This window comes from Meriones unguiculatus, chromosome 10 (assembly GCF_030254825.1).
Source record: "Meriones unguiculatus strain TT.TT164.6M chromosome 10, Bangor_MerUng_6.1, whole genome shotgun sequence".
NCBI lineage: Eukaryota > Metazoa > Chordata > Mammalia > Rodentia > Muridae > Meriones > Meriones unguiculatus.
Window position 1 is genome coordinate 650,636 of NC_083358.1, and position 27,995 is coordinate 678,630.

General features: G+C 42.7%; 1 protein-coding gene across 3 annotated transcripts in view; it reads right to left on the minus strand.

Moving 5' to 3' along the window:
• Positions 1 to 27,995, minus strand: part of Nrp1 (neuropilin 1) — a 143,007-nt gene that overhangs the window by 67,758 nt on the left and 47,254 nt on the right. For all 3 annotated transcript variants that reach the window (XM_021647724.2, XM_021647720.2, XM_021647721.2), the window contains exons 4-7: positions 19,266 to 19,447; positions 12,618 to 12,845; positions 4,708 to 4,863; positions 2,460 to 2,626 (exon numbers count right to left, since the gene is read on the minus strand). In XM_021647724.2, coding sequence (XP_021503399.1) covers positions 2,460 to 2,626; positions 4,708 to 4,863; positions 12,618 to 12,845; positions 19,266 to 19,447 — 733 coding nt within the window. The remainder of the gene's footprint in view (positions 1 to 2,459; positions 2,627 to 4,707; positions 4,864 to 12,617; positions 12,846 to 19,265; positions 19,448 to 27,995) is intronic.

A 27,995-nucleotide genomic window follows, 5' to 3' on the forward strand; every position in this document is an offset into this window, starting at 1 on the left:
ATCTTGGTCTATGTGAGACCCTACCTCAAAAAGGAAAGAAAAGAAAGGTGTCCAAAAGTTGTTAAGTAGCCAGGACACTTCAGAAGAAAACAACAATGGGAAGTGACTCACAAGAGATCCCACTTTCATTAGTACATTCACCCAATACAGTTTTCCCTTTTCCCTACACAGAGACAGGCTGAATGTGGCCGGGTGATGGGGCATTGGAAATGAGACGTGAACTGCTTGCACAGGAATTTCAAAAGCTTGGGTAGCTGTCCCTGGTGTCTTCTGCCTTGTTGACAGAAACATTTCTGGTAACAGCCACCCCTTGCTCAGCTTGGTTTGTGAGGGTCTGATCCCTGAGCCAGTCCAGTAGTAGAGGAATGTAAATAGAAATAAACCTGGGGGTGTGGCTTATTTACCATGCTTCTCCTGACTAAACTATCCCATGAGAGAAAGAGTTGAATGACGTTCTTAACGCAGCTACCTCAGATTACACCCAGCAAAGATGATATAACACCCTATCCGTTGACAAGTGCTTTGGGAATGCCCATTTTGTCTCTATGTTTCTGCCAAAGAAGAACTGGTCTGTGCAGAGGAATTGCTGCTAGGGCAGTTTCAGAACCCCGCAGGACCACAGCTTACCCATTATTGATTAAGGTCTCGTTCCCAGAACAGAAGTGTGTTACCATGCTGACATGCTTAGCACTGGGAAAAAAAAAGCAAGCTACCCCAGAGCTGTGTCTGTCATTCGCAAGGAGCTGCTGGTGGGTTTGGAGACATGGAAAGACAAGATACCATGAGCAAATTAACTTCACCTCTGGATTTGTCTAGAGCAGCTTCAGCAACCCCAAGTAAGGCCTCACCCTTTCCTACTCTCTCCACATGTTATCATCCAGAGGTTAGCGTGAGTTCAGTCTCCCGCAATAGGCTCTTTCATTTTAAGTGTATGTTAACCTAATAGTGACCCTTGCAAAGTAAAGCAGAGCCCTATATTTGTGCTCAAATGAATGAAATATCGATGGACATGAAGGGAGAGAATAAACCATTGGCATGTAAGCAGGGTACTCACACACATGTTTCATTAAACGGTGGCATAGACCCTGTGAACCCAAGTGCAGCCTTGGGCGCTGGAGAAATGACTAACCATGACTGTGAGTGTGATGAGGTTTAGAATCACAAAGGGAACAGATCTTTGGACCTGTCCTTCAGGGATTTTCTAGAATTTGTTAATTGAGGTGAAAAGACACACCCTAAAACTGGACAGTATTGTCTGATGTCCTGAACTGCATAAAAAGGAGAAAGTGAGTTGAGTACCAGCATTCATCTTTCTCTGCTTCCTGATACAATATGACTAGCTGCCTCCTGCTCAGGCTTCCACATCATCCCTGCCATGATGGACTATATTACCTGGAACTGCCAGCCAAAATAACCCTTTTCTCCCTTAAGTTGCTTTTGTGAGATATTTTGCTGTAACAAGAAGACATATAAATAATATAGGTGGAGACATCCAAAAGTCCAGGTCATGCAAGGATGGGTACTCAGAATGGTTACAAGGGATGACCCCTGGAAAACAGTGAGAGTAGAAGGCTTGGGGGATGAGGACTAGTGTCTGTGTGTGGTTGCAGTGAGGAAGGGTTTCAGAGCCTAGTAAAAGCAGTATCAACAGAATCACTAATGAAGATGCACATATGTGGGTTCCATACTTGTCCATGAATACAAGACTAGCTACACAGAACATGTGTATTCTGCATGTTTTACTCCAATCAAACAGAAAACTCAATACTTGTAGACGAAAATCTCAAACACACCTTCTAGACAGAATTACTATTATTTCATTGATGAAATAGAAATGTGTTTCATTTCTCTGAAGAGACACCATGATCAAGACAACTCTTATAAAGAAAAACACTTAATAGGGGCTGGTTTACAGATTTAGAGGTTTAGTCTAGTATCATCATGGTGGGAAACATGGCAGTGTCCAGGCAGACATGGTGCTAGAGAAGGAGCTGAGAGTTATACATCTTGATCCTCAGGCTGCAAGGAGGAGACTGTATGCCACACTGAGTATAGCTTGAGCATAGAAGACCTCAAAGCCCATCCCCACAGTGACACACTTCCTTCAACAAGGCCACGCCTCCTAATAGTGCCAATCCCTATGGCCAAGCATTCAAAGACATGAGTCTATGGGGGTCATACCTATTCAAACCACCACAGAAGTGAATTTGTAGCTTTGGGGAAATATAAATCAAACTCTGGGAAGATTAGCAAACAGGAATTGAGTTTCCTGGGGGCTGTCTGAGCCAGCCCTGCTCCTCTTTGTGTGAGTATGATCATTCTGCATGGGTTGGACTGTGTTCAGGGCTCCTTCTCCTACCCATATGTGGGTGTGTGACATAGCACACATTTCTATTTGACAGCCTCTCCAGGTGCCTCACGTGTCTCCAACCCAGCTGTGTCCAGCCTGTGCCACCTACCTGGATCCACTCGCGGTTGGAGTCCTCCCCTGGGGTCCATCCGTTCTCAGGGTAGTTCAGGCGGGAGCGCTCTACAGACCAGCTGGTTCCATACTGTGAGGAGGCAGTGATCTGGTCAGAGTGGATCTCTCCAGATTCCATGCCCAGAGCCTCCATACACTTGAAATCTGCAGAAAAAATATGTAAGGGTGAAGGCACATCTTAAATTTAATGTGGCAAACTAAAGCGTTCGTTCACTCATGGCTTGGGGAGATGGGTCTGGAAGTGTTAGAATCTGCACTTGATCTTCAGCATCCAAGTAAAAGGCAGCTGGGCCTGTGACCTCGGCACTGGGATCCAGATCCCTGGGGCTTGCTGGCCAGTCTAACCACAGCCCTAGAGTCACTGAGAGACTCTGTCTCAAAACCTTAAGGTGTACAGTGACCGAGGACGACACACAGCTTGATGTAAACACCAGGCCTACACACACACACACACACACACACACAGAGTTCATCAACAAAGTCTGAAAAAAATATGCAACATGGGATTACTGGAACACAGAACCTATAATTAGATTTTCCTAAACAGGGATATTTAAAAACAAGATTATGAGTGTCAGCACAGTTACTAGTAACTTTCTCATGTGGGCTAAGGTTGATAAAACGTTATTTGAGGTAGAGGATATAGCATGGTTGATAACTCCATTCATGTGCAGCATGACTGGAGCCACATAGGTTTCATGCCAGCACTTTGTTATCTGGTAAGCTGGGGCTTACCACCTGTAGTGCCATCACCCTGGGTTTAGAGGCAGGAAGACCAGAAGCTCCTGGTTATCCTCATCTACATAGTGAGTAGGAAGCCAGCCAGGGATACATGAGACCATGTCTAAATATATTAAAAATAAAAAAGGGAAAAAAGAACGCTTTTTTTTCTTAACTTGATAATCTCCTATCTGTTGTAGCAATGAAAAACTGACCAATATATTTAATGGAAATTTCACATTTTCTAAAATTTGTATCCCAACAGATAAGGTTTTATGATACCAAAGTTATATATTAATTAGCCAAATAAGTTAAATGCAAAGAGAGTTTGAATTTCATTGGACTTTTCATTTCCCAACACAGTTTGGGGAAGATGTTAGCACCAATCTCAGATCCCTGAAAACCAAGGCCCCACCTGGGACTCCTTCCCAAGAACCCTCAGCCACACAAACTTTAGGCAAGTATTTCTTCTTTTCATTTTATTTTTCTGTTGGGAGGAGGGATTGCAATATGGAAATTGAATGCAGGGACTTCTAAATTGCAGGCAAGAATTCTACCACCCACTGACATTTTGTCTGCCCCTATTATTTTAGTAAGATCTTTAAAAAATACATTACCCTTTTTGTTGGAGAGGTACGTAACAAAATTTGACATATTCTTTCCAGGCTGGGTCTCTGGCTCAGGGGGCTGCTGCTTGTCTAGCTTGGAGCAAGCCCTGGGTTCAATCCCTAGCACTATATAAATCAGGTGTAGTGTACACACCTGTAATCCCAGCTTGGGAAGTAGAGGTGGCAGGGTTAGGAGTTAAAGGTCATCCTTGGCTGCACAGTGAGTTTCAGGCCAGCCTGGCACACATGAGATTCTAAAAAAGCTCGTGAGATGGCTCAGCAGATGCAGCCTTTGCCCCTGCTTGACAATCTGAGGCCTGCTCTCAGAACCCACATGGTGGAGGGGAAAATTGTTACCTGTAAGGTGTTCTCCATCCGTCTATCTGTCTGTCTCTCTCTCTCACACACTAAAGTAATTGATTTGAAATGTGAAACACCCTGCTTTTAAACATCCTACTTTTACTTTATAATAAAATGGTAATGAGCCCCCAGGGTTCACAGTCACACTGTCTCTGTGTGTGACTGCTCTGTGTACCAACCTCTGGCTGGTTCTGCCAGAAATTGTCCTTTGTGGTTCCTGACACTTGTGCCTTTGAGGTGCCAGGGAAGCCTCAGGTCACCCCTCATTGTTTCCATGCAGTGTTCAGTCATTTCGTGAGTGCAGAGGCTCACGACTAAGTTTATGGAGGAAATACAGCAAATGATTTTTTCCAACTGATACACACACACACACACACACACACACACACACACACACACCTGTACCTTTTTAGAGAGAAAAACAAGCACTGGGCACCCCAGTTCCAGAACACTCCTTTACTGTTTCATGTGGCCGCACGTGTATGAGAAATAACAGGCGGTGCTTACTACAGGCTCTTGAGACAAGCAAGTACTGACCTTCTGAGATGCCACTCTGCAGCACACTGTAGTTGGCTGAGAACCCTTCTTTTGCGATTGCACTGTCGGTGTAAAAGACCATGGAAAGAATGCCCGAAGAGGCTCGGATCCGGCCAGGTGTTTTCTGCCCACAGTAACGCCCAATGTGAGGGCCAACTGGAAAAGTAGAGGTACAGAGAATGTCAGCTTTCTTCTCCATCAGATACAAAATAATCATTTAAAAGACAACTCTCAGCAGAGTGCCAAGACTGCTGCAGCCTAACAGGAGCGCCCTCTCGTTAATCGGTGGAGAGGGAACACATCGGATGAATCTGCGGAGAGGATTTGGAAAGGTGCTCACAGGGGCACTCACAGTACAATCATATTTCCCAGCCAGCGCTGTTCCCAGGAATGAAATAGGCTGGAGAGATGGTTCAGTGCCACAAGGACCAGGGTTCAAATACCCAGCATTTACATACAAAGTAGGTGTGGCAGCCCAGCTGTAACCCCACAGCTCAGCAGGTAGAGGCAGAGATCCCAAAGACAAGTTGGTGAGCGAGCTCTGTATTCCATGAGAAAGCAGGCCTCAGAAAATACAGTGGAGAATAATAGAGATAATTGAGGAAGATGCCCAATGTCAATATCTGGAATCACATGTACCTGTACGCACATGTGCACTCAGATACATGAGAACACACTCATGTGCACACCACATATACATACACATGTAAAACCAAAATGAAACAAAAGCAAAGTGAGGGGTAACCCTGAGGAATCATACCCTGGTTGTCCTCTGGCCCCACACATGTGCTAACATGTGCAATGCACACACAGAGCTTTCTTCAGTTGCAAAGACCATAACTCAAGCCATCTGGTGGCACCGTGGTACTCCTCTTCAGTCCAAGTTGTTTCCACAGTTCAGCAGAGAAAGACTCCTGTTGGGCAAGGTCCAGGCTCCTCACTTGTCCTTTCCCCAGAGGAGAGCATGAGGAAACGGAACGCCCCAAGAGTCATCCAGGGCCAAACAACACTGATTTCCTATCATTATGTAGCTCTGGATTCTAAACCACTCACATCACACATGTAGATAAAAGGCTTTGACAAAACTCTCTTAAGAACTGTGCCCAACAACTGACAGACAATTCTAACCATTCAAGACTTAGAGACTACAAACATTGATATTTTACATATGATAATGTTACAATCAAAAGGAATGGAACCCACACTTACGGACACCTGATTTTTAACAAAGATGCCAAAACCATTCAATGGAAAAAAAATATAGCATTTTCAACAAATGGTGCTCGTCTAACTGGATTTCTACATGTAGAAAATACAAATAGATACATATTTATCACCCTGCACAAAACTTAAAGTCCAAGTGGATCAAAGATCTTCATATAAAACCAGTCACACTAATCTTGTTAGAATAAAAAGTGGGGAAGAGCCTAGAACTTATAGGCACAGGAGACAACTTCCTAAACAGAACACTATCAGCACAGGCTCTAAAATCAACAATCAGTAAATAGGACCTCATGAAACTGAAAAGCTTCTATAAAGCAAAGGACACTGTTGTCAGAACAAAATGACAACCTACAGATTGGGAAAGGCTTTAACAACCTTGTATCTGACAGAAGGCTAATATCCAGAATATATAAAGAACTCAAGAAGTTAAACAGCAACAAATCAAATAATCCAATTAAAAAATAGGGTACAGAGCTAACCAGAGAATTCTCAATAGAGGAATATCGAATAGCAGAGAAACACTTAAAGAAATGTTCAACATCTTTAGCTATCAAGGAAATGCAAATCAAAACAACCCTGAGATTTCACTTTACACCCATCAGAATGGCCAAGAACAAAAACTCAAGTGACAGGAGAGCACAAGGACAGCAACAGAACCAAAAAATCTGGACACAGGGGTCTTTTCTGAGACTGATACTCTAACCAAGGACCATTCATGGAGATAACCTAGAACCCCTGCACAGATGTAGCCCATGGCAGTTCAGTGTCCAAGTGGGTTCCATAGTAACAGGAACAGGGACTATCTCTGACATGAACTGATTGGCCTGCTCTTTGATCACCTTCCCCTCAGGGGAGTGCAGCCTTACCAGGCCACAGAGGAAGACAATGTAACCAGTCCTGAGAAGACCTATAGGCTAGGGTCAGGTGGAAGGGGAGGAGAACCTCCCCTACCAGTGGACTGGAAGAGGGGCATGGGTGGGGAAGAGGGATGAAGGATGGGATTGGGAGGGAATGAAGGAGGATACAAAGTGAATGAACTATAATTAATAAAAAATAAATAAAAACAATAAAAGAATGGGGATTGCACTACACTATGTTTAGTGGCCAAGAAATGGCCCACAGCAATCATTTGTAACCAGCAGGAGTTATGTCTGCCCTGGGCCATGAATGGCCCTGACCACTGACTAATTTGTGTTAAAGTCAAATTCTAATTTGGCGTGGTTGGTGTAGCTGTGCCTTTGCTGAAACGCTTTAGCCCAACCTTGGCAATGAGTCACTTAGTGCAGAAGCCCCTAGGAGTTGAGGGACCCCTCCATTGATCTGTTCAGATCAGCAAAACAAAAAGTAGTCATTTCACTGTAGTATTTTTATCTCACATATGGTAAAAACATACCAGATGGCCTGAATTGTGAAGGACAGTCTGGTGTAGACCATCTTCCCTCCCAGAAAACCATTCTTCTGTGCACTTCAGCCAAGAATCACTGCTCTGCTTACAGATCCCAGTAGGTAGACTTTCCCTTTTCCCTGGGGTGGAGGGACAGGTCTTCAAAAGGGATATGGGTCTCCAAGAACCATGAATGTAACTTGTTTCGAAGAAAGTTTTCAGGGTAAAATGATTCAAGTGTCACTGAAAAAGTGAACCCAACAACAAACCCCTAAGAACCACTGACTTTCTAGTGGGAAGCAAATCTGAAAACTTTGTATTTTGTAGACCCTTGACTAACAGGTTTTCAGTTTAACCAATCCCCTTAACCAAACAAAAACAGGCACACGTATTTGAGTTCATTTTTTGTCTTTTTCCATTTAGCATTATTATTATTATTTTACAATTTATTCACTTTGTATCCCGATTGTAGGCCCTTCCCTCATCTCCTCCTGGTCCCACCCTCTCTCCCTCTTCCTCTCTTATCCCTTTCCCCTAGTCCACTGATAGGGGAAGTCCTCCTCTCCTAGCCTATCTGGTCCCATCAGGTCTGCCTGAATCCTCTTCCTCTGTTGCCTGGCTATGTTGCCCCCACCAGGGAGAAGTGATCAAGGAACAAGCAACTGTGTTCATGTCAGAGACTGTCTCTTCTCCCCTTACTAGGGTACCTACATGGAGACTGAGCTGTCTCTGGGCTACATCTGAGCAGGGGGTCTAGGTCCTCTCCATGTATGGTCTTTTGTTGATGCATCAGTCTCTGCTGCTCCCAATGGGCCCAGCTTTTTTAGCTTTCTTGGTCTCCTTGTGGAGCTCCTGTCCCCTCCATGTCCTTCTCTATCTGCCTTGTTCCATAAGACTCCCTGCACTCTGTCCAAAGTTTGGCTGTGAGTCTCTGTATCTGCTTCAATCCCCTGATGGGTGGAGTCTTTTAGAGGACATCCGTGGTAGGCTCCCATCCTGTTCCCTCTCTTTTACCACTTTTGGTGAAAGGTTAAATGTATATCCTAGAATGGTCTCTAACACACTATGTAGCTGACAATGAGTGACCTTATGATCCTTCTGTTTTCAAGATTATAATTATAGGAGTGTTCCACCATGCCTGGTATATGCAGTGGGGATCAATCCCAGGGCTTCATTCAGTGTGGCAAACCAATCTTCCAACTAAGCTCAATGCCAAGCTTTGACACAATGCTCTTTCTGTATACATGAATCCAGGGCTTTGTGTCAGCTAAGTAAGTGCTCTACCCACTAATTCTCATCCCACAGCCCACTATACATTACTCTGAATATCTGATCACTTGATATATTCAAAGTGATCAACCAGACTGAGTTCAAAGACTATTCTATCTGCCGTCATTCTCACTCTAGAAACAGAGAACTTGGTGTGTAATGTGGTTTACCATGAGGAAAACACAAGGGCATCCCAGGAGAGAGGCTGATAATGATCCTTTAAAGAGCGTCACCCTGGTCAATAGCTCTGAATGTTGCAAAGAGAGTCTTGTTAGACTTGCCTCAGAAGTTCCTACTTCTTTTCAGCTTAATCTTGGCCTGGATTTCTTCTGCAAGTGCTAGCTCTTTGCCAGGCTTTCTTCATCCAGTGTGTGAGGCCCTGTCACTAATTCAACGCCTCTTTTCTTGGCCAAGGAGCTCCAGGTTGTCCATAATGTATGCACAAAAGCATCTTGCTGGAGCCAAGAACTCAGTTCTTCCTTTGCCTGGATAAGAATCCCATTTTGGTCTGCAGTTATAAATGGGAGGCTTAGTGTCCATTCATCCTCTCCTCATAGTTCCCTCTCATTTAAATTCCATTAGAGCGGTTTCATAATCTTTTTCTTTAGTTTGTGGGCAAACTTTTACAGTCCTAATCCTTGGGGTTGTTCCTTGATCACCACAGCCCCTGACCTTCCCCATCAACGCTGGCAAGGGAAACACTGACAGCCATCCTCCCCCTTTCCTATCACCCCATTCCTTTGGGGAGAGTGGCAGGGGGAGTCTCTTTGACAGAGGAAACAGAAGAGAACTTGTCTAACGCAGACTCATAATTTAGAGAGTCTCTATGACTCACTGGTTTATAATGTTGGAGGCATGCTGGGTAAATCTGCCTTCTGTCTTTTAGAACATTGCCTCCAGACAGATCCCTGTACGTCTCCTTAGGAGCCCTCAAGATTCAAGAGTGTAAGGCTTTGGCAACAATAATACAAAGAGGTATTGAATTTTCGTGAACAACAGGGGGACCTCAGCTTCGCAAGCTAATGCAATATTGATCTGAGCCAGGAGGACAAGGCACTCTCATGCGCAACGTATGTGCTCATTTGTGTTTTATTTGAACAGGGCTACTGGTTTCTCCTTTTTGTAATTGTGGACCCAAAGGCCAGAGATAGATGAAAATGGTCAGCAAACCCAGGATTATAATGCAAAAGATAAATCACTAAGGACTTTAGTAAGGGCAATATACAAGCTTTGAACAGCAGGGGACTAGTCCTATTAGGTTGGATGTGAAGGTGACAAAATGTCTTTCCTGCTTAGGTGGCAGCACTTCATTCCATTGTTCTTTCCAATAATCATAGCCCTACCTCAAAATGAAGAATACATGCTCTTCTGCCTTTTCATATGAAGAAAAGTAACAACCAAAGTAAAGATTATCTTTCTTTCTTACTTTCTTTCTTCTTTTATTTTCTTTCTTCCTTCCTTTCTTCTTCTTCTTCTTCTTCTTCTTCTTCTTCTTCTTCTTCTTCTTCTTCTTCTTCTTTTTTTTTTTTTTGAGACTTTCTGGTACTTATTGTGTTGCCTAAGTTAACCTTGAACTCAGTAATCTTACTTAAGCCTTCCAAGTTCTGGGATTATAGGCATATAAGACTATGCCTGGCTAAAGAGGTACTTTTAAAGTGAGATATCCTTAATACATCAGAAAGGAATCATTTCATAAACATTAAATAGGACACTTCTTATAAATTAATAAGCATATTGATAGAGAATCCCTAGCATTTGTACATTGGCACATTTAGTCCTATCCTTGTGGTCTTACTAGACTACTCTGTAAGTAGAGTAAGTAAAAATAAAAATAAAAAAAAAAAACCAGTTCCCACTAGCTCCTAAGAAACTCTGCTAATCATTTCTGCAATGTCAGTGATACCGAGTTCTGGTTTTCCTTCCCAGCTCAAGCAGAGAGCTGGCACACCAGTGGTGTGAGTTTATCATTCCCTGGCTCCATAGTCCAGTCCACACAAACATGTAGAATCCCTTTGCAGAGACAGGCTTGGTTCTCTGCAGCAATCCCTTCAGAACTTGTGAATCTACCAAGCTTTCAGAGAGTAAGAGATGAAGACTCACAATCTTCATGCCTCAAATTCAGAGTTTCAGAGTGGACTGCTGTTCTTCAAAGTCAATTTGAATCAATGAATGGCTTTCAATTACTTAGTCATTTAATTCAATGTTTATGATTAGATGGAACATAAAGTCATGTGATGGCTAAAAGCCTTCTGCACCTTTTAGATGTTGTTTCTGGAAAAGATATCAGAGACTTAAAATCTATTAGGAGTTATGAGTGTTGAACTACGGTGATGAGAATGTCTCTAGTGCTACTGACCAAAACCCAGAAGGGTTAGTTCCCATTTTCCCTACAAAAGAGAAAGGTATAACTTGGCTGGTGTTGACTGGATGAGGCCAGGTAACTACGAACAAATATACAAAGTTTTTGTGTTGGGAATGTAGCTTAGTTGATTTAGTGCTTCTCTAGGCTGCATGAAGCTCTGGTTTCAATCCCCAGCATGGCATAAACCAGGTGTGGCAATACATGCCTGGAAGCCTAGTACTGGGAAGGTAGAGTTGGGACAATCAGGAGTTCAAAGTCACTTTCTGCTACATAGTAAGTCTGAGACCAGCCTGCACTACATGAGACCCTTCCTCAAAAACAAAACAAAATAATGACATCTTCGTATTCCAAAGCCAGTGTTCTCTGGAAATGAGTCAACTCTGTCATAGTTTAAACCATGGGTGCATAAAGCTGGCAACTCTTATATTGTTCTTAGTTTCAACACAGTGATTTTTCTAGAACCAGAAAATTACCACTTTAAGAAACCACTGACACTAATAACAATGTGCCTCTTTCTAAAAGTATTCTAAATAAGTTGGTTGATGGGACCTTCTCCTCAGATGTCATTTTAAATTAAAGTTCTAGAAAAGAAGGCTGTAAATTTGGGTTGTGAACAAATATACCCATTATTACTCATTCCAACTATTGTTATCACATTATTATAATGCTATTTTCCTAATTATCAGATTGAGTGCCTGGAAATCAATCAGTGCTGTGTTTGGGAAAATCCCATTATCTAAGGAAGAAATTCCTGTAAGATCATTATAACCTTCTTCTTAATGTAAAAAAAAAAAAAAAAAAAAAAAAATCAAGCCAGTGTTAACTCACTCATTTATTAAGGGCAGCATAAAGCTTCTCCAACACTAATTTTTTTCTCTGCTGTTTACTGATAAAATGACTGGAATTTGAATGTCTTTTTAAAGTACTGTAAGCAGTTCCCTTCATATTTTACCTGATCTTCATTTACAATGTATTCAACTTTAAAATGCCATCCTACCGTTTCAATGGTACTTATATATCTTCGACCACCAGCCATTAAGCCCTTTTTAGCCCTCAAGGGATATCTTAACAGGAAATTGGGTTAAGCACAATCAGCAACATGGCTGCAACAAGTTCTTTATTCTCTTTTCTTTCTTTGGAATTTTCATGCCAATTTTTGCATTCTAGTTCTCCTGTAAGTTTCATAGCTGTCCACATGGCTATTTCCCTACCCCCTTCAAAGTCAAACTCAAATGGTCTTGTCTTACTGTGGTCTGGCTTGACCACCCCACTCAGAATTTAAAGTACACTTCCTCTTTCCAATATTGTCATCCCTTCATTCTACTCTACACTCCTCTCTTCTGTATAAGATGAATGACTTGATGTAAGTGATGTTTTAATGAACAAAAATAACGTAGTCAGGAAAACTGAGTGTTGATCCCTAGGCTATTCCAGAAATCACTCAGGACCTTGAGTAATCTTTCATATTCTCCACTGCCTGTGTGCACAGTGAAGGAGTTGGGACACAGGGTTGGGAAGGCTAATCACAGAAATTTCATTCCTCCCCTTCACAGTTTCATTATCTTTTCCCTTGTCATTTTTGGCTATTTTTAAGAAATGATATGTGCATTGTGGCATTTATAAAAGATTCCTCCTTTCTGAGGAATTTTTCCAACTGTTCTCAGATGTTACCTTCAGGGAATCCATCCCAGATCTCCAGCCGGTCGTATCGACAGAACATTCCTCCTGGAGGATTTGAGTCTTGCTCCAGGTCAAAACTTTCAAACTCCAGGATAATCTCAGACATCTTTGGTGCAAAGATGATATAGGTGCACTCCAAGCTGTTGGGGTACTTCTCAGGAAACCCTGGGGACTTTATCACTCCTGTGGGTGCTGTATAGTTCTGAGAGCATTCGGGCCCTGTGAGCAAGAGAAAAACGGGACACAATGACACTTTCTCAACTGTACAAGAAGTCTGGCGAGGAGGAGAGGATTACTAGGAAAAGCCCACCTTCTCAGACATTCCCTAACAGCAACGTACATGGCAAGTCACGTGCAGGTTTACTGTGCTCACCATAGTGTCCCATTTGTGTGGAGTGATTGAAAAGCATCTGCTGTTGCAGGCCAAACAAATAAAAAGAGGACAAATATAAAATCATGTGGGAACAATGAGCAAGTAAGCTGCAGAAATCTAGACAGAGCCCTAGAGAAATAATTACAGCTCCTTCAAGCCCAGGTCTTTAAATCTCAAGGCTGACAGCCATTTTTATTGGTGAAATAGAACATTTATGAAAGCGAGGGAGAGAATTTAGCCAAGAGAGTTTGGGTTTCAGATTTCCTGGAAGTGAGTTGGTCACTCTGCCAGATGTGACCTCTGTCTCTTTGACAAACTGAATGTGAAAGGTAATTCGTACACAGACCCCGGGTGACTGACTCGCTCTGAGCCGTGTTGACACAGGTGCGTGTCAACGTGTGGCAGTTAGCAAGGGCACCATAAACTGTGATTACAGCCTGATGCTAGGAGTCACCTGATAGCAACACTGATACTATAACCTTCCCCCAAGTGTCAGCTGCGGTGCAGTCTACCATCCCAAATCTGCTCATTCACAGGCATCTGTACAGAAGGCACATATTTACAATGTGTGATTTTAATAGCTGTTTAGGGTTATCAAGACTTTGCAAACTGTGGTGATTTGTGATTGCAAAACAAGAGGAGGTGTGTGTGCACTCCAGGCTGAACTTGCAGCCACATGAATGGGCAAAGTTTCAAGTCTATTGCAGCTCGCACAAAACAGGGGGACTGTAGTAAAGCAGAGAAAACAGGACACCCCTCCCTTTTGAAGAGTTATGTATTTTATTTTTGTGTGTATGAGTGTTTTCCTGCATGTGCATCATAGGAGTGCTTTTGTCCACAAAGGTTGAAAGCCCTGGAACCGGAGTTAAGGATGGCTGTGAGTTACCATGTGAATTCTGGCAACCAAATCTGAGTCCCTGCAAAAGCAAAACATGCTCTTAACTCTCTGCAGCCTCAAAAATAGGATCTTTTAAATTTCAGCAATGAACCCGAGAATGTTCAAGTCGGCTTCTCTTTCCTGCATCAGTGTCCAGTTATGACTCAAAGGCCACTGGCTACGACTCAAATTCCAAGAGTTGCTGAAATAACGGGACATATCAAGGCTGATGTTCGCATTTTTGAGTGCACGTGTACACGTCTGTGTGCGTGAAAGTTCACATGAGTATGCACACAGTAGCCAGAGGACACCTCTGCTGTCCTGCCTCAGTGCACCTCTCACTTTTACCTGGAGCTCACCTGGAGCTCACCTGGGCTCACGGATTTGTTAGACTGGCTGGACAGTGATCTGCGTCTGCCTCCCCAAGCATGTTCCATCACACGTAGCACTTTACCTGGCTTTTGGGGATAAAACTCAGATCCTTTTTCTTTACTAACTGAGCCTTCTGGGCAGTCCGACATGGTTCCAAATGGAGTAACCTTCTGAAGTGCCCCAAAACTTGAAGGAACTTCTTAGACATCAAACCCAGTCTTTGCGGCTCAGGTCAGAAAGCCCAGTTTCCCTCTGAGGTTCTGGAAGCTCTTGAAAGCAAAATTAGTTGGCTAACCTCTGAGTTAGCTATTCATTGTTCTGGAGTGTAGAATAGAGCTTGTTACCTGGACACAATACACCTGGCCTTCCAAGGTGATCTGGCTTGTTCCAGGAGGCTGGAGAGATGGCTCAGAGGTTAAGAGCATTGTCTGCCATTCCAGAGGACCTGAGTTCAAGTCCCAGCAACCATGTGGTGGCTCACAACCATCTATAATAAAATCTGGTGCCCTATTCTGGTGTGCAGGTGTACATACAGACAGAACATTGTATAATAATAAATTAATCTTAAAAAAAAAAAAGACTGCCTCCCAAAGCTTCTTACGTGGCCTCAAGCTAGTCCTTTATGCCGCCAGATGTTTGACTATGGGTAAAACCTCAGAAGTCTGTTGCATTTTTCCAGGTTAGTTCAAGGTAAAGGTTTTTTTTTTATTATTATTATTGCATTCTCAATATTCTGGGAACTTCTCAGATGAAGATGAGTTTCTAATTCACAAGTTACATATGAAATATATATGTACCTTGTATATCATATACCATAATTACATACCAACATATTACATATTGTTATATTAATTTATAGTTGTATAGTTAATATACGGTAAATCCATGTGTTGTATATGCTATATAATATATGATGCATGATATTGGCAATCAAAGAATTTTACTTTTGAGATTCAATGTGTCTTCATGTCTCAATCTCCTCTCTGGGGAAGAAACACCTTCATTAGATCTTCTCAAGAAAAGTGCGCAGAGAACTCTAATGCAGGTATTACTATCTTCTCCTGAGAAACATTAGCATGTCCAGATGAGGGAATGTTTAATGAGGGAAAAAATGTTCAATGTTCAATTAGGAAAAAAAAAAGTTTGACCAGCATTGACTTCACTTTCAAAACTGTACATTTCAACATTTCTATGGTGAGTGGCCACACCCTGGAAGGGACTCCAGGGTGGGTTTGGCTTGATATAGCAGAGAAATCCCAAGAGATGATAGGAGAAAACTGGGCTGAGTGCCAGAAGATGTGGGATCCTTTCCTTCCTTGGCCACTGTAACCCCAGGGAGCCTCAGACATCCTGAGCCTTTCTTGTTTTCACATGGACCCTGAGCTTTGGATTCAAGATAAAACTTGATAATTTATCATATTCTCTACTGTGCCCCAAATAGAACCTTTTGTTTTGTTTTGTTTGTTTTGCTTTGTTTTGTTTTGTTGACAGCATCTCAGAGGATGCAGACTAGCTTGGAACCATCTTTGTAGCAACCGTGAGCTTGAGCTTCTTGTATTCTTGCATTCATCTTTCAAGTGGGCTAAAAAGTGACTTTCCAAAGGAGACAGGGGCAGGAGTGGGCTTGGGAGCTCCCAGAGTTGAACAGGGGTGAAGCCAGCCTGGAAGCTGGAAAAGAGGCAGAGGTGTACCATGGTTTGGCTATGACTTGGAAGGTGACAAGTATATTGTGTGGCCACAAAAAAGCACATCTGGATGTTAATGACAAAGAGGATGGACGATTACAATAACTAAAATACTTTCTCGGAGCTGCTGTTAGATAGGGTCCCCTACTCCCAGGAAATTAGCCTCAAACTCCTTGTAGCTGACGATGATGGTGAAATTCTTCTACTTCTGCTTTCACCCATCAAGCAATAGAATTATGTACTATGCCTATTTTATTTCCTATTGGGATGGGACCCAGGGGTTTCTTCATAACAGGCAGGTACTCAACCAACTGAGTAACATCCCTCCCTGATCCTTGTTAAATATGTAGACTCTTAATTACATAGTCTGTACTAAGCACCGACACTCAGTCCCTGACACTGAGGTCTGTAGAAACTGCTCCAGCTTTTTCAGCAGTGGGGCTGGTGGCCCAGGCTAACAGGCAGGACAGTGATAGAGTGGCAGACTGGAGAGGTGGGTGTCCCAGAGAAGTTTCTATGTATTGGGCTAGTGGCTCAAAGTTCTAACATCTGGGAGAGCAGATATAAAGAAAAATCAGGGCTCTGGGGGTGGGGTCAGAATCAGGGTGGTCCAAGGTGACCAGAGGAAAGGTGAAGGGTGTTAAGCCTGCCAAGCAGGACAGGCCTCATTCTCAGCTCTTGGAATTTGGAACGGCAAATTCTCATACTCATAATCCACTGCCTGAAAACCTCAAAGCCAGCATCTAAAAAATTAATTTCCTGATTGCATTAAACTATGATCAGTGTAATCCATGTGGGTTAATTTTTTTGAAACTTTTGAAGTTGTTGAGCCCTGAAGAGTTTTCAGAAGATCAGAAAGCTATGAGTTCTGTATCATTTAAATGACTTCTAAAGAAAAATGTATATTTATGCATGTATTTTGTGAATAGTTTCAAACAGAAGCAACAGTGTTAGAAAATGAAGCAAATGCTTCATGAGGAAGTTTGAAGATATTAAGAGAAAGACTGGCAAATGTACTATATGTGTATATAGTATGCTTACACGTGTAGATACTCTGTATGCTGTAGAGTGTTTACACACAGAGGACAGCTTGGGTATGCACATGGACACTCAGGTTAACAGAAGAGGGATTGGAGCCAGCCTGTATTGGGTCCCCCTAATGAGGAAGCTGATGCTCCATGCACCCACACAACTGGAAAGTGGCAGTAGCAAACGTCACACTCTGATCAGAATATAGTCCTCAGCAGGATGTTCATCGCAGTAGGTGACAGTTAAAGGTAGACAGGGGCAAGAACTGATCAGGCCCTGTCCAGCGTCCAGCAGAATTGAACTTAAGCCAGCACACAAGAGCCACTGGTTAAGTTTTAATAACAGGGGATGGGTGACCCATGGAGTGGCCTCAAATGGAGTACATTGGCAAAACCACCATTCAAGTCTCCGTGGTGGCTCATGGCAGTGGACCTGGAAGGAGGCTGTGCTTTTCTGAGTCTGTTGTATTAAATTGAAGAGAGCAGGGAGCATGCTAGATACAGGGAGTACACAGAGAGTTGATGAGTAGTTTTGTGGGGTGTGGGCTCTGATGAAGGAGGATGAAAAATTCTCCACAAGTCAACAACCTGTGCTCCTCGCCCTCATCTCTCTCAACTACCTTCAGATATTTCAAAAATACTAAAAGTGAAAGAAACTTTCATTTCAGTATGAAAATGAAATTTCTTGCTCCTTTTCTGACATCTGCTGCTTTTGATAATAGCATATGTAAGAAAGCAAGCACAGGTGACTACATGTATGTGTATGTACTGATAGGTAAGACCCTTCGGATAACAATTTCATACAATGCAAGAAAACCTGTATCCATGTAATCATTGGTTTGTAGGCCGCATTCTTGGGTATTATTGCTTTTTTGTTTAATTTTGAGGCAAAGCCTCTCACTAGCTCATCAAGTAGGCTAGGACAGCTGGGAAACACATGCTGGAGATCCTAGTCTTTGCAGCTTCCCTGTGCTAGGATTACGGGCATGTACCACCATGCCTTGATTTTTACATGGGTGTTAGGGGTACAAGGCTAGTACTTTACTGTCTGCCAGCCCTGTGCTTGCATAATATTATGCAAAGTTCTTTTTACACAAGACAGGGGCAGACATCTTTGAAATGTGAAGTCACACTGATGGTTCCAAACTCTCAGCGGCTCTCCTACCTGCTGTAGGGTGTGGGCTCTAATTCCACTGCCTAACTGAAACACCCCAGGTATTTGACACTGTTGTGACTAGATTTCTTTTTCCTACTTAAGCAGGTGCTTTTGCATGTATTTCAGAACAATGTTCCGGACTTGAGCCACTGTCTCTGGACTGTCAAGAAATACCAGCCAACTTAAAAATGTAAATATCAGAAACAAAATCTAATGCAAGATGATTCGGCAGTGGTCTCCAGATACCTCACAGCATTTATGTGTCTACCTGTTAAAGATTGGATCTGGAATGTTTGCTGTGTGGTCCCACTGGAAGGTGAAAAACTTTTAGGTGGTATGGCACAGTGGGAAGTCAGCTAGTCATTTTTTATGTGTGTCTCTGTGGGGTAATCTTTGAAAGTGGTTATGAGATGGAAAGCTTTCTCTTTTATTAGATCATGGTCATAATCCCTTAAAACTGGAAGCCTAAGAAACTATCAGAAATATAAAAATAAAGTGCTAACCATACATGTAACGTAAAAGAGACTGACTGTCCTTGACTTACACACACACACACACACACACACACACACACACACACTCACACACACACCTAACTTCATGTTTTGTCTCAGGTGGTAGGGGCTTGACTGGCCTGCATGAAGCCCAGGGTTACATCTCTAGCATGGTATAAGCTATATTTGGGGCAACACACTTGTGATCCTCAGACCTAGAATGACCTGGAAGGTGGAAGCAGGACTGTCAGGAGTTCAGGGTTATTCTTGGCTATATAGCAAGTTAGAAACCAGATGGGTTAGGGATCTTGAAGGAGGCAGAGGGAGGTGGAGAAGGAGCAAGAAAACATTAATCTCCAGTAGAATTTTAGCTTATTTCTGAAAAGATAAGAATCAATGCGTTTTAGAGAATTCAGTGTGGTGCATTTCCTTTAAATAGTCAATACATGTCAGGATGACACTTTTATTTATGCTTTTTGAGTACTTTATATCCCTTTCAAACATACTTCTGCCATACCATACTATGGATATATTTACTTTATTCAAAATATTTTTCAATATTTCTATAAGGGAAAAATTAAATTCTTTATGAAAGGTTGGAGTCATGACCTTCGGCTTTCTCTTCACATGATTCTTCTTATGTAAATTACTTACCTCTCTTGAAGATTTCATAACGGATGGAAAACCCTGCCCCATGCGTTTCGTAGTCAGAGACAAATTTGATGAAGAGAAAGGGTCCCGAAGACACTACAGGAGAAGGCGCAATCTTCCCACAGAACTTCCCCCACAGGCGGCCGTTTTCATTTTCTCCGTCGATCACCTCCACATAGTCATACCTTGCAAACAAGAAAGGCGGTGTTGTGAGGTGGAGAGGAAAGTCCTTTCAATTTCAAATTTTGAGAAACTTAACATCTGGTATGGTCTGGCAAGGGGGAAAATGCACCATCTGCATTACCACTGCTCAGCGCAGGGTGCGGGGGGGGGGGGGGTGCAATAATTAAAATGGACTGCATTGCCTGTGCACATTATCAACAACACAGAACTACTGAATATAATGCTGTCCATTATACTTGCAGACAATGTCAGTTAAAGTAACCAATTAACAAGAAAAAGCAAATCTCTGAAGCACAGTTCTCTATTATTAAGTCGTGTTGCTTTGTCTGTGGTGGGGGTGTCCTGTGCATAGTGCAGGACATTCTTTTCAAACCGCGAGGTTCTCTTATGAATTCAGAATGTCTCCTTGGCTAGAGTGCCCCATGAACAGTACTTTGATTTCTGTGAGCGACCTTCTAAACATATGGCCACAGAATAATAAACAGATTCTTCACTATTTAACGCCATTCTGCTCAGCTCCAGGCTTCTGAGAAAGGACTCTCTCTTTAGCCATATTCAGTGGTTCAGACAGAATACCTCCCAGCCTACACCAGTGTCACAAAGCAGGATTTAAATTCTGAAAAAGGGAGTTATACAAAATTGGAAAGTAACTTTGTTTATACTCACTAGTCAGAATTTTTAAAGGGATATTGTTGGGAAAAGAAACAACACAATTTTGAAGTCATCAAGGAAAACTCAAGCTTGATAATCATGCTGACAGAACCAATAGTGAAAAGATAACACTGAGTTAATGTGTGTTTGGAGCTCAAGGATCTTTTAAAAAGGAAGGAAACACACAGGTGTCCCTGAGAAGAACAAGGAGATTTCCAATGGTTTGGTGTTTTATTTCTTAGTCTTTCTTTGTCTTCCCTTTCTCCTTAAAAAAAAAAAAAAAGTGTGTGCATGCATGCATGTGTGTGTGTGCATGCATGTGTGTGTGTGTGCGTGCATGCACGTGTGTGTGTGCGTGTAGGTCAGAGGTCAACACTGGATATCTTTCTTTAAGAGCTCTCCAGCTTGTTTTTTGAAACAGGCTCTCAGACTGAGCCTGGAGTTCACTGATTAGGTTGGACTGGCTGGGCTGAGATTGAGCTCCAGAGCCCTTACCCTCCCCTGCCAGTGCCAGTGGTCGCAGAGGCAGACTGCCACGCCTGGCTTTGTTGGTTGCTGAGGATTTAAACTCAGGACTGTATGCTTGAACAGCGAGCACTTGTACCCAGGGAGCCATCTTCCCAGCCCTTCCATTCTGTTTAATTACCAGGCCACCTGGGAGTCACACAAATCTGATTTGTCTTCATTTTTCTCCTAGAACTCACATGAAACTGTTGCAACCCATTTATTTCAAACCTTAGTTTGCTTTTAAAATCCTGAGATATATTCATTTCAGGCATGGCTAAAATATGGCAGTCACATAAACTGTATTTGGCAATTTAAAAGAAATCAAGTGAAGAAAATCTTCATGATGACCACGTAGTCACTAGCAAACCCTCTTCAAACTGCCAGGACCCATGACTTATGTCTATGGAAAATCCCAGGAGACAATCACCAGGATGATATCACTGGTTAAAGTGGACAGCTCAAGGCTCTTTAAATTAAAGATGACATTACCTCATCAGTTAAAATTGTCTGCCAGCTTTGTGTATATCAGGAAGAAAATAAAACTGGCATTGATGGAGCTAAGAATAACATATGTGAATTATTGTCCAAACACCGCTTCCCTTGTTGAGTCTGTTTTTTCAGGAGTAATCACGGGCCAGCTAACACCTCTAATATCACTGTCCCTTTGTGAAATGTGGAAATACACTGAGGAATTGTTCCTTTTCTCATCCTGGTGGAGATGCTTTATATTTAAAAGATAAAAGACGAGGGGGAGGTGAGGGATAGATAGAAGGAGGAGGAAAATATATTTAAAATCCTAACCAACTTTGAGAGGTACTAGCAGTCCCAGAAGAATAAGTCTGGGCCCACCACAGTCTCTCCGCCCAGCCTTTAAGGAGTGATTCCTTTCATGTACTGCTCCTCTGATAAGAAAGGCCCGCAAGCTCTGCCCTGCACTTTCTTATAATCTAACTGTGATTTGAACTGCTTGTTGTGTTTGGTCTGGGCATTGCACACCCAGCTTTGCAATATAAGCTTTCACTCCGATCTCGACACGGTATGAATACTAAGTGACTAACTCCTGGTGCACGCTGCCTTCCAGGCACAAATAAGAGAGGTAGGTCAGGGACTGTGAGGAAGGAAGGGCATTTCTGTGGGGAGGGCTTTCTCCCAGGTATCAGAGTGCCCAGCTAACTATGGGAATTGCAAGAGAGGAGAAAACTAGTATTTTAATTCATACATTCTCTGATAGTAAATACCAGGCCCTCCCCTTGGCAACTATAAAAGCTATTTTTAAAAGTGTGAGGGGTGTGAATTAGAATCCTTTCCTAGCAAGAGATAAGCCATAGCCAGTGCCAATTTTAGGAAACTGAGTTATTCAGGGATACTATAGTCACATTTGGATTCTGAAAAGCTGCTAGCATTTTAGCACTCCCTTCAAAGTACTATCCAATCAGATCCAAGCAATCTAGGGAATAGGCTTCTTACACGTACTCAGGATCCTGCCCAAGCTGTAGGAGTAGCAACACCAGAAATGCAAAGGGAAGCAGCTTGCTACATCTCCCTCTGGAGCTGACACAAGCCCCACTCCCCACCATCCCCCTGTCAGACACTATGCACAGAACGCAGCTGGTGGGCCAGCTTCCTTGCCTGGAATACCAGGGCAACTCACCCAGCCCTCACTGGCCCTGTGCCCAGGATCCCTCTCACCGCCACCCTCCCTGGCCCCCAAAAGGCTGTGCATTGCTGCTGGTGCCGCTACCACTACTGCTGCTGCCAGTGAGGCAAACACTTGCTTGGAATGTCAGGGCCCTCAGCCAAGACACTGGGCCCTGCAGAATGAGAGACAGGAGCACCTGTTTGGCTCCCGCAGGTAGGGGAGACCTGAAAACTTACACCTGACGAATCTAATTTATGAAGCCACAAAGAAAGCTGTCCAAGTCAACTCCTCCTGCTCTGAAAATAGACATTCCAGGTGACTAAAGAAGGGGTCACCCTTCCATGTGGGCATTCAGGAAGTGGGGTCCTTTCTGTTTCTATTCATAGTATTAATGTGATGTGGCTTCTTGCTTCTTGAAAAAAAAAAAGAAAAGGAAAAAAAGGAAACATTTTTCTTAATTTTAAGACAGAATCTCAAGATCCTGAATCGCTAGCCTTGAATTCACTGTATGGCTCTTAATTCTGCTCCCAATTTTTAAATGTTAGATTTACAGTATGAGCCACTGTGGTCAGTCTAGGGAATGTAAACTTACAGTGGATGTTTTTAGTTATTCAGAAGGTAATCAAGCTTTACTCTGTTGGAGTCCTCTACCTTCAACTCTTCCCTGTGTGATTAAGGTGGCTGAGCAGATACGTACTTTCTGGAGCAACATATAGCCTTCTGAGATCAGCGGTGACAGCTGACAGATCTTTCCTTGGCTGTTCTTGGTCTTAGAATCTAAGCCCGTCACAAGCCACAGGCCTTTGCATGCATTAATCTCTCTACCTAACCATATCTGGTGAAATATCTCTAATCCTAGTCATCCATAGAGTGATACAAGAATAAAGATTTCCTTCTAAGAATTTCTGTAAGAAAGGCCAAGGCCTGCACGATATAGTGGTGCACACCTTTAATCCCAGCATTTGGGAGGAAGAGGCTTGTGGATCTCTGTAAATTCAAGGTCAACCTGGTCTACAAAACTAGTTCCAGGACAGCCAGGACTATACAGAAAAACCCTGTCTCAAAATAAATATACAGATAGACAGACAGACAAATAGACACTAGCCAAGGGATTATTTCCCTTTCCTTTTGAAAGGTCTGCATTTTGGTTTTAGGAAAATGGCCAAGTAGGACAAAAAAGTGCCTGGGGAATGAGAAATGCAGTGGGTTTACTGTAGAGGAAATCCAGACTCTTCAGAGGTGTGGAGCAGTGAACAGATGAGGAACAAGCCACACTTAAGCTGGGTTTTCTCAGGAGACCACAGATGAGCCACAATGCTATGGGGCCACTGAAGGAAAACCAATCCTCTGTGGATGCTTTCTGATAGAACAACTGCGCCCTGACCCCATCTCCCTCAACCTGACTTTCACATGACCTGGAGATGGTAGGAAGGGAAACCTCAGGGTGGTTGTCTTTCTGGTCTTCCAACAGGAACATACCCCTCATCTCTGACACAGGTCTAAGTACAGTCACAGTGGGGAAATCTGATCTCCAACATCACTCCCTCCAAAAATTGTGAGGGAATATAGAGAAACAGACTTCCCAAATGCAGCAGTAAGTTTCTGTGTAGTGTTGGGGTCTTTTGAATAAGGTTTTAGACTTACTATCTACCCTCCCCCAGCTGCCTGTAAAGGACTGCTGAATTGCCATCTAAGAATGACCTGAAACATACTTCGGAAAAGAACAACTCTCCCAGAGAATTAGAAAGAGCATTGAAAACACCTGGTGAGGAAGGTAGGCATGTTTGTCTGCATGTTGGCTTGGAGCAATTTCACGTGAGAGCCATTCTCCAGAAGCTCTGGCTTGCCTCCAACATCCTAGATAAAATGTTTGAACAATTTTGTGATGGTCACAGCCTCTTTTGTACTAAAAACTTAAAAAAAATCTTTTTAGAAATCCATTTTAAGGAAATAACCTAGAATACTGTCAAATATTTATATGCATTAATATTATTGGATAGTTATTAACATGTTCAACAATTGCATGTATATGGTATGTATATGTGAGTGGGAGTGTACGTGCCTGTACATGTGTGAGTAGAGGCCAGAAGTTGGTATCAGGTGTTCTCCTATAGTTCTTTCTGCTTTATTTTTTGAGGCAAGCTCTCTCACTGAACCCAAAACTTGCTGATTTATCTAGACTGGCGGCCAGAAAGCTCCAGAGATCCTCCTGTTTCTATCCGCAGTGCTGGGTTTACAGGTTCTATCTTAGTTACTTTTCTACCACTGTGACAAAACACTATGACCAAAGTAACTTATAAAAGATAACATTTATGGTTTCAAGCGGTTAGATTCCGCGAGGGTGGAGGAGAGGCTTGCAGGCAGGAATAGCTGAGAGCTCAATGCCATTTTGCTCTACATAGTGAGTTAGAAACTATTGAGGATTACACAGCAAGGTCCTGCCTCAAAAACCCCAAAGAATTCAAGACATGTGGCATAGAATAATGACCAAATTTATATTTTTAATAGGAAATACTTGGACTTTAAGTTTCTGTTATTGTGGAATTTCATGTCATAATTAAGATGTATTGGCAAGTTAGATTGAAAAGAAAACTTTACATGAGAAAACACTTCTTGGATTAACTCAGATTCCAAATGTCTGCATTTTGGAGGGCCGGTGAGGCACGCCTCTCTTGGAGCAAGTGCACTGCAGAGGGAACAGCATCTTTTAGCATTAGACTTGCAAAGTTTGGTGTTCTAGAAAATTCACATGATTTTAATTACAATAAATTCAGTTCCCAAGGAAAACGGCCACCTGGAAGACATTAGCATTTATAACTTACCCACCTCCCACTTCATTGGATGCTTTTACTTCCTGCCAACTTTCTACTGTTCTCCAGAAGAGGAAGAAAGAGAGAGAGAGAGAGAGAGAGAGAGAGAGAGAGAGAGAGAGGCAGAGAGAAGCAGACAGGATAAAGAGAGAGAGAGAAACAGAGAGACAGGCAAACAGAGACAGACAGAGACACAGACAACATTACAGACAGAGAGAAGGAGACAGAGATAAACAGAGATACAGAGAAATACAGAGAAAGGCATACAGAGAGAGACAGAGACTGACTTTCACAGGCTCCTCATGAGCGGTTTGTATAACTGGCCAAGTTACACAAAAGGGAAGGGTTGGGAGGAGCTCGAGAGCATTGACCTTCTGTTTATTTAATATTTGTTTCTTTTTAAATGCGCTTATTTAAAGTGTTTGTGTTCTCTCTCTCTCTCTCTCTCTCTCTCTCTCTCTCTCTCTCTCTCTCTCTCTGTGTGTGTGTGTGTGTGTGTGTGTATGACTGACTTTGATCCCCAGATATTTGTAACAAAGGCTTTTACCTGCTGAGCCATCTTGCAAGTGCTATGTTTACTTTTTGAGGCTGGGCTCATGGTGCTCAGGCTGGCTTAAAGCCTCTACTTAGCCAAGCCTGAGTTTGACTTTCTGACCCTCAGGAGTGCTGGGATTTTATGTGTGCACGGCCATGTCTAGTTTATGCAGTGCTGGGCTTGTGCATGCTGGGCAAGTACCCTGCCAACAGAGTCACAGGTCTACCCTCTCAGGTTTCTAATATTCTTTTAAACACATAGAATGCTGTCCTCTATTGCTCAGCTTCCAGTCGAAATACATATGTATACACACATATATGTATATTAGTTAAATATATTTCAGTATGTATTACATACAGATATGTATTATGTATTAAAGCTAACTTTTTATGTATTATGTATTAAAGCTAACATTTTAACGAAGTGTAGAGGAGCCAGGCTGGGGCAATGAGAGCTAAAGTCAGCTTCTTGCTCTGAGGCTCAGGCCTCATCTCTACAATCTTGACGCAAAATAGCCTTTTCTTCAAGGGACAACTGCTACCATATATATCCAAGTGTACCCCAAATCCATGAGCCAAAGCCCTAGTTCTCATCTCTGTAATATCTGGGGGTGTGGAACCTCTAGAGAATGGGTCCTCGTGAGAGGTTTTTATGCCACTAGGTGACAAGACATGTCCTCTGAAGGGATAAAAGACCTCAGCCCTTTCTTTTTTACTTTTCATTTCCAGATTGTGAGTGGTTTAATTCCACCACACACTCCTGCCAAGATAGCTGCCTCAAAGAAACAGAACCAGCTCTGAAGCTTTCCAGACTGTGAGCCAAAATACCCCCTGCCCATGTGTGCAGATGCCACTGATGGGAAGGTTCATATATGTAGCAAGTATGTTGGAGGCCGGAGGGTATCACTCAGGTGTCACTTCTCAGATGCTATCTCCCTGATTGTCCTCATCAAGTAGCCTAAGCTAGCTGGCCAGTGACTCCACGATCCTCCTGTCTCCACTCCGCAGCCCAGGGATCTGTGTGAGCTGCTGAGCTCAGTGTTTTCACCTGGGTTCTGAGGATGGAACCTTGGTCATTTTGCTTGTGCAGCAAGCACTTTATAAGCAGAGCCATCTCTCCAGCCCTACCCTTTGTCCGTATAAGTTCATGGTGTCAGGTATTTGTTTCAAAGAAAGAATCATAACTAACACAGCAACTAACTCTGATATCCCCACAAAACACCAGTTGGGAACAGTTGCCTGACATTAACTGGGTCTGGGTTTTCCTGGCTCTGACACTGGGTATTATTCATATTCAGGGTGTTTTGAGCAGGTACTGATGGACCTTTTAGATTTATTCTCAGATACTCATCTATAAATTGGACAGGATGGGAATTAACTTGGAGAGTTAGGAACACTAAATATATCCAATGGCCTTTGTAGATGCTTAATGTTTCCTTTCCAAGTGAGGTAGAAATATAGAGTGAGTATATAAGGGGGCAGTAAACACACAGAAAAGCAAATGGGATGGAGGGTGTTATAGTTGTGTTTCTGCTTTGTTGTTGTTTGGCTGTTTGCTTTTTTGTTTGTTTGTTTGGTTGGTTTTTGGCTTTTTTGTTGTTGTTTGTTTTGTTTTTTTGAGATAGGGTCTCATTTAGTCCAGGATAGTCTCAAACTTGCCACCTAGCTAAAATTGTGATCGTCTTTCCTCCATCATCTGCATGCTGGGATAACTGGTGCAAACCACCACATAAGGTTCATCAGGGTAGATATTTATTTTCTCCCATGTTTACTCTCAGTTCACAGCATGCTGTGGTTTCAGCAACTCTGAAAAGGGGCTTTGCTACTGTCCAGGCACTATGTTGCATTCAACACGACTGACTCACAGAGTGTGATCATATCATGGCATCTAGAAAACTGTTCACACTGGCAGTAGGTCTGCCTCAGTACCACTGTCAGAAACCAATCAATCAAAGCCATAGTTGGTCACGAAACTAGAGGATAGAGCGCATGCATACCATATCAAGCTTTTATTTTAATCACTAAATTTGAAGCAGGCAAGAATAGGGGGTAGGCTATCCCCTGGCACTGCCATGTGGTTTTAAATTATGCACACTCTGCCTCTTATAATAATGCACTTGCCAGTCCAGCTCCTTCACTTGCAGGTATTACACAATCTCTCCTCCAACAACGTACCCATCAGCCTTAGAATCTTACTCCAGCCTGCACCAGGCCACACTCTTTAAACAACGGTATACATGTCCTGCCCCAGTGACAATCAAGTTTAGACATTTTCTATGCAAGTCCAGTCCATAGTTATCTGAATATGATGAACAGACAGGCTGATTCAGTCTGAACAAGTTTTGGGTGCATACAAAATAAGGCAAAACTGTGTTCTCTAGTCATATTTTAGGAAGAATCCACCACTTG